General features: G+C 42.0%; 1 protein-coding gene across 1 annotated transcript; it reads right to left on the bottom strand.

The window, feature by feature from the left end:
* Positions 1-4,187: 4,187 nt before the first annotated feature.
* nanos1 (nanos homolog 1) lies at positions 4,188-6,772 on the bottom strand. Its single transcript, XM_079503625.1, has one exon. The coding sequence runs from the start codon at positions 6,682-6,684 to the stop codon at positions 5,941-5,943; it is 744 nt and encodes a 247-aa protein (XP_079359751.1). The 5' UTR covers positions 6,685-6,772; the 3' UTR covers positions 4,188-5,940.
* Positions 6,773-14,077: the final 7,305 nt, after the last annotated feature.

Here is a 14,077-nt window from a genome sequence, read left to right as displayed (position 1 = left end):
TCTCTCGCCCAAACCACAACCACATGGGAGCCGGGTGCAGTACTGGAATTTTCCCACTGACAAAAAAAACACATTAACTTTGGAGAGCATGAAGACGGCCGGATCGTTTGTCGGAGGGGTTTTCCCCCCTTTGCTTTGATCCCAAGAATGAATGAGTTTCTTCTTATAGCAACACCTGTTACGTAAATATAGAAACAAATCAGACACAGTTTAAATGGTTAGTATTATTATTATTTGGCTCTTTTTCACTTGTCTTATGTTTGCAAGCTATAAATGTTATCCACATAGGTCGAATCACCATAATTTGTCCCAGACTAAGTATTCATTACATCATATAGGCTACATACGGTAGCCTACAATACATTGTATTGTATAACATTAACATTCAAAGTTTGCTAAGCAGGCAAATAACTCAAGCTTGCAAATTGAGTTGTGTGTGTGTGTGTGTGTGTGTGGGAGGGGGGGGGGGTGCATATTATAGTTTAGACTAGTCATTGGTTATTGATTGATTGATTGATTGATTTATTAACAGTTTGCAGAATTACAGTACATTTCAAGTACAACTCAATACAACTGTTAACTGTGAGTGGACGACACCATAAAGCATTACACTTGTTTACAATAGGGCCCACCATTTCAATTCATCAAATGGGTAGACATGGGTTAAGGTTAGGTTTAGGCGTGCTGCCCCATGGGAGGTTATAGGGTTAGGGTGAGGGTTTGAGATAGGTTGTAGTTGTAGGACTAGTGTGTGTGTGTGTGTGTGTGTGTGCGTGCATGCATGCGTGCGTGTGTGTGCGCGCGTGTGTGTGTGTGTGCGCGTGTGTGTGGTATAATTATGTTCAACATAATTAATGGACATTGAGTTTTTCTCATGGTATACTGTGATATTTAAAAGGGGTCCAGAGCACTATTGTGGCACCCGCCCCTCAGAAATAAGGTCAGATATGTTTCACTGGAACAGGGCATTTCCATTTGTTCCAATCAGTGAACGAGTCGACCGCCATCTAGTTAGTCCACTGCATTATTGAATAAGAGTCGATGGGAAACGAATCAATTCACCACTTGAGTTAGTGATCAATAGCAACACAAACACAAAAACAACCGTAGGCCATTTTTTTAATGGAAATCTCACCTGTTAGGATTGAACTAAGATGATGTTTGATGAATCAAGACAAATTGGGAAAGACAGACAGACAGACAGATTACAAAGATAACTAAAACATTTGCTAGTTCCCAGACGTACAGACCTTCTTCCAAGTTAATTTATGAAAATTACATCAATGATTGGAAAGGTTATTTCAAGTACATCTGAGTCATTGAAATTTCCAGAGAGAAATACGCTCTGATCAGGCTGAGAAAGAGACTGAATAGCGTGTCGGCCTCACTGAAAATGTAATGAGGTTTTTTTTCCCCTTTTGAATTCTGTCCTTTGAGAATTTTCTATTAGGATAGCAAAGTTATGACTGGGTCAGGTTTAATAAGGAATAGAGCTGCTTGTGTGTATAGCAGCCAAGTGACTTGTCAATCCTGATCCACAACGATGACATTGATGATCACCCCCCTCCTTAACATTGGTTCTACACCAGTAGCTTTGTTTGTCGACTGGGACAGTTACAAACATGGGGATGTTTTTGTAATTCCCAGAGCTGCCACAAGGGAGGAGTCCTTTTTACATCAGAAGTGGCATGCAAAATAAATAACACATGCTCCTCCTAATCCTACACCTTAATTGGCATTCTCTCTTGGGATAATTTTGGGGGGGTTTATTATCTTCTCATCCTGAAATCATAGATCCACCAAATCTCCAGCAGATTGTCTAGTATAGTGCAACAGCTGGGTTGAGGATATCCTCTTCACCTCGCCATATTAGAGTGACTTTCATGCTCCGCTGCTGTCCAATTTTATACTCCTGTAGTTGCTAGGCGACAGGAACATCCTTATTACAAGTGTGTTCTTCTGGGAAATGATGAGAGCACTAAATGAGTTCTCTGGGTGTGTAAGTTATTATCTGGCCCTTCTCCACCATGCACTGCTGTTATCATATTGGTCAATGAAAAAGAAGGATTCTATGCAAATCGTTTTCAATTACTTGGAGTGTTTGCGTTATTCGCCATGCCTGATGAGCCAGATGAACGGTGATCACATCTGCAGATTATTCAACTGGTCTCATCGTTACACTGGGTGCAGGTTCAGTTAACCCATTAAGACCCATTAAAGAAGGCCAATGTCTTTCTAAATCCTGACAGTTTTGTGAAAGAAATGTATCATACTACAGTGTCACACAAAAGCATCAAAAGTAGCAGATCTATAAGCTCGAAAGGCAGTGTGAAGCAATGGATTTTTGGTCTGTTCAGTGCTGTCTCCATTACAGGGAAAGCATTTTCAGAAATATATTTTTTTTAATTATTTTTTAAATATGACGTACACAGCAAATAATACTGTGAGGCAGGACAAAGACAACACCACATATTGCAGAAAGTGCAAAGGATATGCAGGAAATATGACAAATATTTGCAAATAATAATGGTTTATATGGGACTTTTCAACAACAGAGCTGGAAATAGCTATACCTTTTAACCCTATTATATGTATGACATTGTGTTGATAATTCCACTGCATGGCAAACAATTCAATAATTTAGATGAGAATGTACTGTATGTAAAAATAGATCAAATGGGTGACAGGCAGCACAGACCCACTCCTCTGCTGTGGTTCATTATCATCATGTGCCCAGGAGGTGTTTTGTTTTGCTAATGTTCCTTGTTTGTGTGACCAACTTTGATCAATACCTTTAAACCCAATAATCTATAAACCTAATGTGCTATTTTTCCACATCTTGGACTCACCTCATCATAACAAAATCTATACTTCATGTTGTCGTGGGTCCATTCTGTGTCTGCATGCAGAGGGATGTGAATGTGGACAGCACTGCATTGTGTGCCCGGGCCCGGAGGGCCGGCCCCAATATTGCATAATGACCCCTGCACCGGCTAAACCTTATTAGAAGATCATGAAAGATACATATCTCATAAATGGTAGAACTAACGTGATTATGTGGGGCTCCTTGTCTGCAAGAGCAGATACTAATGGTGAGCGTGTGTGTGTGTGTGTGTGTGTGTGTGTGTGTGTGTGTGTGTGTGTGTGTGTGTGTGTGTGTGTGTGTGTGTGTGTGTGTGTGTGTGTGTGTGTGTGTGTTGGGGGGGGGGGGGGGGGGGGGCTGTAGTGGGAATAAGCCAAGGGCCCTGTTATCTGACTGTGTTTGTCTGAAATGCTACCCCCACTAGGCTTTTTCACCTCCATCCTCTCTCGCCCAGATAAATCCCTGTTGCACTTAGTAGTCATCCATTTTTAATGTAGGAGCCTCAGCTGGAGAAAGTAATGGAGACATGTGTGGGGGAGAGAGGGGAGGAGGGGATAGGAATAGAGAGGCACAATCAACGGTGTGGATGACGTTACCCAAATGCTTTGGTTCGTGTATATACATACAGTAACAGTAGTCCCTTTCCTTTCCTTTGTGGTCTTTTTTTGCGCTGTGTGTAAATGGTGCCGATATTGAACAACGTTAAGCTGTCCCAGACGTTAAAATGAAGTCATTATAATGTACTGATCCAACACGATACTGATCCAACACAAAAGAAGGACAACGGCTACAACCATACAGCTAGTGTTCACTGTCTTCAGCCCCTTAACGCAGCAACTATTACACCACAGATGAGGGCGTATAAACTAAAGGCGGGGAGGAGGGTGAGCTATTCATTCCTCTTCAGTGCAAACATTTGAATGGCCATGCATGCAGGCATAAGCCAAGACATTCCTGTGTGTTGGGCAGACCTTCCTAAAGTACCGTGGACAACTATTGCATTCTGTTGGGCAGACCTTCCTAAAGTACCGTGGACAACTATTGCATTCTGTTTCAGGCTGAAGGCGCAGGTCCTTGGGTTTGCCAGCTACAAACTAAAGCTTAATTCTGATAGTGTTCGATTACAAACATGCGTAAGCAAAACCTTTTGGAGCCTCTAAATCAGTGTCTGATACTGATTTAGAGGCTGTCCAGTCAGCCAGCCAGTCAATTGTGGCTGTAAGAATCTACTATATTTTATGTAATCCTTCAGTCATTTGGGAAGAGTGGAAGAGTCAATACGTAAGCCAGCTGAAAAACAGGACAACAATGATCCAAATATTTGATACGTTTTTATTCCTCTAGTGAATTTGTATGTTGTTATTCTGCACAGCAGCATACAGGAAATTGTGGTAAAATATAAATAACAAAGTTCAACAGTGTCTCTTTTTCTCTTATTCATTTAATCAAAAAACCTCTGTTAAAAGTGGCAAATTGTCAACCTTTGTCATTATCCACTCTCTGAACACACTCTCAAGAATGTAACATTGAACAACTAAACTTTAAAAAGTAATGGGTATTCATCATTATTTACAGACAATCACCTTTTGGCGAACAATGCTTATAGCTTCTTGGAAATTCACTTCCATAATGTTAAATGCAATAAAACGAAAATACAATTATGTTATACAAAGATCAAAAATACTATCAAAAACCCTTATTATAAATGGCAGCACTATATCAATAAACTGCTGTTGAACATTTTACATGTAAGTACAAAATCCTGTTGAGGTAGCGCCCTCTGAAGTCACTTTGAAATGTTAAAATACTGAATAAACATCACTTTATGTACAATACAGCAAATCTCTCGTCCTTCTTCAATGCAATTTTTGTATTCCTTTGGTAAACAAAACTGTCTGAAATGTGCAGTCCTGCAAGTGACACTTTTTCAATCATACATTCACAATATTTTTTGCATTTTTTGGGGGTTTCTTCAGAAAAAGTGGGCTAATACATTGTTGTTTAATAACATTCATTTGCTCTACACACCACTACCCCATCCAAAAGAGAAAGAAAATAATAATAAAAGAAAAAAAAACTAACGGCTAAACGTGACTTATACTCAAAGTAATATAGCGTTTGAGCATTCAGTATTCATACATATTGATCATCTCTGGCAAATACATTGTCAGGGCAAACCACAATGACTGTATAAAAGATACCTATAAGAGGGGAAAAGAAATCCAGTGTGTCGCCCTTATTTGGGAATGTAAACATAAAGAATGTAAGTTTCTCTCGTTTGGGTATATTTTCACTGCTCGTAGGCTCTCATATAGCATAAGAACCTTCTTGCCATACAAGATTGGAAAGCCTTTTGGCCTCATGGTAACAATTGATTATAATGTTCCCCAGAGAATGTGAGAGCTGCCCCTAACAGAGGCTACATTGTCCTGGTTTTCCTTTTTTCTTTTCTTCATTCCTGCCACACAGATTGAATGTCAACTTTAGAGCAAGCTGGAAAATATGGTTGTGGATTATTTTTTTTAGGCAGGCAGAAGAATAGGAGTTGGGGAGAGTTCTAAATTCCTATAGCCACACACACGCACACACGCACGCACGCACACACACGCACGGGCGCAAGTTCTCATAATGACACATTCTTGAGCTTCGTTTTAATGGCAAACATAACTTTGGTTTTCTAAGACAAAAGAAAATAGTAAGCTTAGCTTACCGTACAAAAATACTTGTAGAAATATGACATTCATACCCTTTTGTCAATGACAGTGTGTTTCCCTACGAGACCAAAATACTTAGCATTTATTCACACTTTGTGATTATGGATACAAGAGTGTATTTATATGCACACGCTCTCACATGGCTACAAACTATAAGGAAAAATAAATTCAATGTAAGCATAAAATTATTCTATGTGGATAAAGGAACTATAAAAATATAAGAGATTTCGGGGAAAAAAAGATAAATCAATATCTGGTTATGAAACTGGGATAAAGGCTACTATATAAGCCGAAATCAAAACAGTCATCTGGAAAAAATGTTCAGTGCAATTAAATTTTACTTTACAGTCTGACTGCTTTGCTTTAGAATATTTTCATTCTCTTACCACCCACAGCCCTGCCCCCCTTTATTGGTCGCTGGGCAGGCTGGTCCTTTGAGAGTGGACAGTATTTTATCGTGTGGGCATTGTCCCCGTTGGCACTGCACAGGGGACAGGTATACGCCCGCAGGATCGGACACACGACCCTCCCGTCGGGGGTCTTCAGGACGTGGGAACCGTACACCTCCTCCGGCGCGCCGTTGTTTCGGCAGAAGACGCAGATCTTTGGTTCCTGTTTGTTCCTCGAAGTTGGCTTGCGCATCTTCCTCTCCATGCCAAAGAGATCGAACCCCGCGAAGCCGCCAACCCCGCCGCCGCCGCCTCCTCCTCCAAAGCCGCCCTGCATCTCCCTCTCCGGCGGCAGCTGCGGACCGCCGCCGAGCTGGTTCTGGTGGAACGGGCTCAGGATCGAGAAGCGTTCCTTCAGGTCGAGGATGGAGGTGGGCGGGGGGCTCCCGGATGACGGGCAACAGCAGTCCAGAGGTCCGCCGCTCTCGCTGCCGCCGCCGCTGCCTGCCATTACGCACGAGCACTCCGGGGAATCGTCCAAGCCCAGGGTCGCCTTCAGGGACTCGGTGATGGCGTTGGGGTTCTGGGGCATGCCGGCGAGCTTGTTGCTTTTCGTCACCAACGTCGACAGGCCGAGATAGTCGTTCCAGAAATTGAAAGTGTAGTGCGTGTCGTAGGGGCTGCGCGCGTTCAAATAGTTATGATTGAGAAAATCCATGGTGGCCACTTCTGGAAAAAAAGAACCAATGTTAATCCCTTCAAGGTTCTCTGCCAGGCAGTTCGTCTCCAGAATAGTTCATGTACCGTGCCGTGCTGTCCTTCCACTGTGTGTGTTATGTATGTATGTATGTATGAGCGCAGTTCCAACAGACTAGCTGCTTATAAGAGGACCATGAAGAGGGGAACGGCACAAAGAGGGCGGGGCGCTCTCTGTTCAAACCAAGTTCGTCTCTCATCAAAGGCAGATTCAGACACATGGCAGGCGTTATTACCTTCCTTGCGTAATACACAAAAACACGGTCAATATTAGCAGTGCAGCAGCACTCGTGGCTTAGGTACAACAAATACTGAACGTCCTTTAAGAAAATGTTTAAAGACGTGCTATTTATTTACTTGGAGGAATTGCGCAACGGAAGGGTAAACGCGCACAAAGCACATGTGAGCAGAGCAGAGCTGCGCTGTAATAAATTACATTATTATTATGGTAACGATTATCTCTTTGTTGGCCCAGTACAAAAACACCGCTTTATTATTACGCATGCTTTCGTGAATCAATGTCGTTAATCATTGTGCGTCAGATATACCACAGCAACACCAGCTCGGGTATTCGTTCGCATTCTTATCGTTTAACCTCTTCAGTGCCTCTTTTGCAATCTGCTCCACAACATGTGAGTAGTCTGATCTGAGGAGTACAGTGAACGATGGCTTTAGTATAGCCTTATACAGTAGTAGAGTGACTCAATATGTCTGGAGTAGGCTATAGTGTACTAATCTCTAGTAATGAATGATCTATTATGAAACAGTATCAGAATTACGATGAAAGTGCCATAGACAGTAGGCTATATGTTAACATGACAACATGTGCACTACCAGGAAACATTACTTTTATTTACACTGAGCCACACAGAATTCAGACGATCGACAAATACGCATAATTCCTCACAAGCCTTATTGTCTTTTTTGTATACGTATACAAGAGTTTAAATGGGTGGAGAAAAAAGTTTTGTAGAAATGATAACATAACCTTTTGCAGCCTCTAAATCAGTGCATATCAAAAGTGGGTAAAATATGCTCTGGCTGCATGGGTCAACATTTTATATAAACATGGACACTATAGTATACAATATAGCCTATTGCATTATTTAATTTAGTTATTTTTCTGAATGTATGGGTCCCAGTGCAAAACGAGCTGGTCTGAAATTATGAATACAAAACACAGAGACACTCACTCTTTGCATCTGAAGCTCAGACAAGACAACACATTTCAGAATAAATAAAAACAAACAACTCATCATGCAGCTATAGAGCAGACAAAGCCAAAACAGAAGAGTTAGCATTTTCAACATCAGGGGGCAGTATACAGCAAATACATACCAACCCTTATAAGCAACCCATCTACGGCTAAGCCACATCCTCCATCACCACCACCCCACCGCACAGTGCCTATCTAAGCTTAATGATGGCCAGTGCCGCCGGTGGCAGTGAGTGAGATGAAAGTCACCCGCCGCATGCCGTTCCACTATGAAGATGTCATTTGCATATTTTGACTCTATTCAAGGAGTGATAGCCAGGAGGCAGCTCCATCTCAGCCCATATGGAGAGTGTGACAAGGTGTGCACTATACAATGTCATCTTCATACCACAGTGAATCCAACGCCCAGTCTTTTGTCCTGATAACAGTTACATCTGCAGGATTTAACAAAAAGGTCTCGGTCGGGACGGCCTTGGTCAGGGTATTTAGGATGTCTCATTATTATAATAACTTGAAAACAGTGACGTTTGGATTATTATATTTGCTACCATGAGCTAGATTGCTGATCGTTTTTAAAGAACATTATTGACAATAGGAACGTGCAATTCTAGTTATTGCCTCTAGGTTACCGTGTGTTGTGTTCAGGTCACAATAGACCTGACCAGGTTAAATGTGGCTTAATGTCAGTCACTGGCTCAGCCGCTCAGCCCATCTTGTTGTACCTTTCATTTTAGCTCTGAGCAACACCAGCTCGGGTATTCATTTGCATTCTTTAACTTATGCCACTTGAAGGGATTTGTTGTAGAGCAGGGGTGCCCAGTTGCCCACGCTTTTTTGACTTGAGAGCTGCTTTCAATTTGACCTACCCACCAAAAAAGTTAAAAAATGTACCTGAGGGGGCTTTGAAATAGCGGTGCTGGCGTTTCATATGAGACAAACGCACTTGGAATGGGAAATAGAGGGGAAATGGAATTGGTTGGGTTTTTCTTTTTTAAATAACCTTAATGCTACTGATGTTTGTGACTTTGTGTGCACGTATTGCATTGTGGGTTTGAGCTGACAGGCCCTTTTTGATGTCAGTCAATCAAGTCACCTTAATTCAAGTGGCAGATTAGATGCCAACAATAGTTTATTTTGTATTATTATATATATTATATATATATACAGGGCACCCCTGTTTGTAGAGGAAAAACAGACAAAAAAGCAGGGACAAGAAAACAGCAGAGAACAGGGGAAAAACAAGATGTTAAGTCCTGACTTCAAAGTTATTTAAGTTGGAAGACAATACTAAAAAGGAATAATTAAAACAACATGGTTGATATACAGACACACACACACACACACACATGCACGCACGCACGCACACACACACACACACACACACACACACACACACACACACACACACACACACACACACACACACAAAGTGAAGTCATGTTGTTTTAGTACCAAATGATCTATATGAAGACATCAATATGTCTCCATACCTATACAATGGACTCCTGTACTGTACATGCATTATTATACTCTCAGTAATTAAAGTGATTCTGATTTGTTTTGCGTTGGAAACAACAGAGGAAACAAGCTGCTGAGCCCGTGCAGTGACTGGCCAGTGATCTTGTGATGAAGTGACAATACCCATAGGGGGTCGAAACGTTGTCATCCCTCTAAATACATTTCCTGTGGGAGCTATACAAAACAGTGTGCGGACTACATCTCCTTCTCCTGTGTATACGTATCTTTTTGTTCAGCACCTGAACGTTTTTTTTGGATGCAGTTTCTTGTGATGAAGTGGGCGGGGCAGGATGGAAGGGCTGTGAGTTTTACAGCACCAAACGGCAGGGAGAAAGTGAAATAAAGACTCAAATATCGGTGCAAGAGAGGGCAAAGGCTGCTGAAAGAGTGCTAAAATGCTGAAACGTGCCGACAAAGCTGACAAAACGGTCCCATGGGGGGCGGGGAACCAAAGCAGGTAGCACCGTACCGTGCACCACGAAGGGTTAATCCGCCCCCCTGTGGGCAGGTTGTGGAATGTGGAAGAAGCTAGGCCCTCTCTCTCTCTCTCGAAACAACGATAACACAACCGAGTGGTGTTCTAATTACAACTACTGCATGTCGGCAGGCAGGGGGGCCTATAGCTGGGTCTGTTCAAGCGTAATCACGCCAACCTATATCACAGATATATTTTTAAGGGATCTAACAGGAATGCACCGCTGCCTTCAAGACCAGAGCCATAAAAGCAGAACATAAAGGCAGCAAGGCACTATGGCTTGCCTTGACATACCGCAGTGTGTGTTTTGGGAAGCATTTTCTCTCTCCGTGTTCTGTGTGCTCAGCAAAGTTAGTTGGAAACAGTATTGACTGTTCATTGGATTTTTCACTCTGAAGTCCCTTTCGGTTTGTGCAGAATATTAATTTTTGTGATGGAGCATTAATAATGTAGGTAATCACCATTTCTGCCCCCCACCCCCGTACCGTCACCCCCACCCCCCTTTTTTTTTTTGTAGCCAGGATAGATTGTAGTGCACTCCACTGCAGTGTATGTAAAATATTAATGGACACATTATTGCTTAATTTTGTTGTGACTAAGAGGGATTAATGCTCATCCATTAACCAGAGCTATAATTCCATGGCCTTGCCTCAAGGTACCATGTGGACATGGAAGTGAGATTAAGCGGTGGAATGATGCATAACATCAGCAGGGTGGCTATATCGCTCTAAATCGATTTGAATTTGACGCAGACTGACTGACTAAGTGGTTATTGTGTAAAGTGTTTTTGTTTTTGCAGATAAGGGGGGGGGGTGCAGATAATAAGCAAGGCCTTTAGTTGTGGGGGGGGGCTTTTGTTTTTTATGACCAAAAATCTATTTAATTTGCATGTGTGAGCACTGAGCTCATTAGAAACATAGGATTTACATTTTAAAACTTTTAGCTGTTTGTGCTCAAGGATGAATTATTCAATGCAAATCAATTCCCACTTGTCATTTTGCTGATGTTAGGGGAACGGTCTTGTATGATTTATACCATCTTGAGAGCAGCTAATCTACCTCTGATATGCAGGCTGCATGCATTATATGCCCCTGATTTATAATCATAAACACATTCTGTGCGGTGTGACATGGGACTATAGGGTTTTAGGGCTGCTTGTCTGATTGCCCAGATCACACAGAAGGGCTGAAAAAAGAGGGTCTGTAACAGTTCAAGCTAAACAAGACAAAACAATGTCACCACCGAGCTGGCCGGATGTATGGAGAACCGGGATGACTGGAAGCTTTTTTGATTGATTGATTTATTAACAGTTTGCAGAATTACAGTGCATACAGGGGCTTAGGGGTAGAGTGGCTGGATGGTAACCGGTAACCGCAAGGTTGCCAGCTCGAACACGGGCTCCCCCAGAGTTAGTGTCGAAATGTCCTTGAGCAAGACACTGAACCCCTAATTGCTCCTGATGTGCTGGTTCCTGCCTTGCATGGTTTCCGCCGCCATCGGTGTATGAATGGGTGTAAATGGATGGGTGAATGTAATGCACAATCTATGTAAAGCGCCTTGGATACAGGCGCTATATAAATGCACCATTTACCATTTCAAGTACAACTCAATACAAAAAACTGTTAACTGTGAGTGGACGACACCATAAAGCATTAAACTTGTTTAAAATAGGGCCCACCATTTTCAATTCATCAATTCATCAATTAATCAAGCGACGATGGAAGGCTCGTCTGAGGACGACCTAGAGAGAGATGTCTACTTGAGATTATTAATGAATAATTAATATGGAATACAGAAATGAGAACCCCCCCAACATCTTCCGGTCGAAGTGACTAACCAATCAGGAAGTATAGACAGGCAAATCGACCAATGACAAAGCTTCTAGGAAAATCTTTGAATGCAGATTGTGGCCCCTAGATGTGTCACAGAGACTAATTTTTTTGTGGGAGCGTTTTACCCATTACTGGCTGTCTGAATACCAAAAAAATACAAATAAAATAAAAAGGCCATTCAAAATTTGACATATTATTGCTTATAGCAGCTTTAAGCCCAGAGAGGCACTCATAACTGCTCTTTTCCAACTTGTGAATTTTTATGTAAAATTATATCCAGTGTTAATTTACCTACCGTAACTCAAATACCTTTCTACTGTGTGGGAGTCCTCTTTTAATTGTTGTTTGTAGTGCTCATAACGAGAGAAGTTGTTTACCTTCAATGATGGCCTTGGGTGTGTGCAGGTATTACACACACACACACACACACACACACACACACACACACACACACACACACACACACACACACACACACACACACACACACACACACACACACACACACACACACACACACACACACACACACACACACACACACACACACACACACACACACACACACACACACACACACACACACGATGGGATGTGTCTGCCTTTTATTGCTCTGCTAAAGACAGAGTGCTGAAGCAGTGCCTTGCTCAAGGACCCCCCCCCCCACACACACACACACACACACACACACACACACACCGACACGCACGGCCGCACACACACACACTTACAGTGCATATTGATCATGGTAACAATACATAATGGGTTTTCAGGAATTGCTGAAAAATCTATTTAGCTGTATTGATTACTATAATGAAGATGAATGCTGAATCACTCAAAATGAATCACAGAAATGGCTTGTATATGTTGTACCCCATTTCTCATTTGTGCAGCTATAACTGCTCTTTTCATTTTTTCTCTCTCCTTGTTTCTTCCTTCCTTCCTTCAAACCTCAGACCCATGGATTACCATGTGTTTTCATTCAAATCCATTAAGGCCGGTGTTTGTGATTATGCAAATAAGGGAACACGGAGGAAATTTAATCAGGGTGCAAATTTGATTTCACGTGAAAGATTGCTCGGGGGTGGGGTTGGGAGGGGGGGGGGGGGGGATTTGATCACATAATATTGAACAACCAAATTATGTTCAATATTTGTTTTCACAGTGCCTCTCCACTTTGGACACCCCATGGCTTTTATAGGCTTAAGGTTTTGCCTCGGCTTTCAGCCTGGCATTAACCCATTTTGGGCGGGAACCCATGTTGGTGTTTTAAGCATTATGTTATACTTTAGCTATTGAAAAATAGCAGATCTACAAGCTCATAGCGCGCCACCGAGTGGCGCGCTACGAGCTTGTATGTCTGCTATTTTTGAAAAGTCGTGAAAATGTGGCACAAATCTTTGAATATATATTTCAGAGCAAACATTTTTAACTAAAATATTGGCTTCTGGGGGGTCCCTGGAACTACATATGGAGGTCCGTGGCCCAATAGAGATAATTCTGGGGGTCCTTGACATGAAAAAGCCTTTTTTTTATCGACCTCAGTCCAAAATGGGTTAAACAGTCTTGTATATGGTTTGATTATCCTTTGTTTTCCCAGGAGGAACACAGAAGGAACACAAACGACAAACCACACAGTTAATAGCAAGCCTTTCCATATCAGCAGCACAGCATAGTGGCATGTGTTTATGCATTTGTATTATTGTTGTGCCCGCGTGCACAAAGTATCTCAGTGCTGGCTTTCTCTTTTGTTCCCTAGGCTGAATAGCGTGGAAATTGGCTCTTTATAATTGCATATTCACTCGGAAGAGAGACAGCCATTGTGCTTATAGCATGTGCCAGTGAAGATAACTGGTGATTAAACCGAAATGTGTTTTTTAAGAAGACATTAAACCGATAAAGCATGTCAGTCAATGAGCGAGGCGAGATCATATAATTCACTAGCTCAGATGTAGAACAAAGTCACGGTTTCTACAAAGACTGGCCTTATAGTTCAGTAGTTGTGTGACCTAGAATCTCAAGCCAATCAAGGGCAAGTTATTGATGTTTTTGCACATTATTGTATATTGTTATTTGGCTTTCTTGGGGTTTTCCTTATAGTACAGTAAGTACAGTAAGGTGGGCTGGGCCAATGATTGACAGTACTATCATCAGTGTTTGATTCTTATTTCAGTCTAGCCTGTGCAGCATTTCTTACATTTTCGGGTTTATGATCCGGTCGGGAGCGGATGATATCGCTACATCATGTTGTAGTATTGTTTTGTAGTCATCAGTCGTCCGGAACTTCCTTTCCCCTCAAACCGATTTTTCTCAA

Source organism: Electrona antarctica, assembly GCF_951216825.1.
Source record: "Electrona antarctica genome assembly, chromosome: 1".
NCBI classification, from domain to species: Eukaryota; Metazoa; Chordata; class Actinopteri; order Myctophiformes; family Myctophidae; genus Electrona; species Electrona antarctica.
The sequence above is the reverse complement of the archived record's forward strand: the minus strand, read 5'-3'. Positions and strand labels throughout refer to the sequence as shown.

Bases quoted from the DNA above. Each gene is read 5' to 3' on its own strand.
- nanos1 (XM_079503625.1), bottom strand. From the start codon at position 6,684: ATGGATTTTCTCAATCATAACTATTTGAACGCGCGCAGCCCCTACGAC.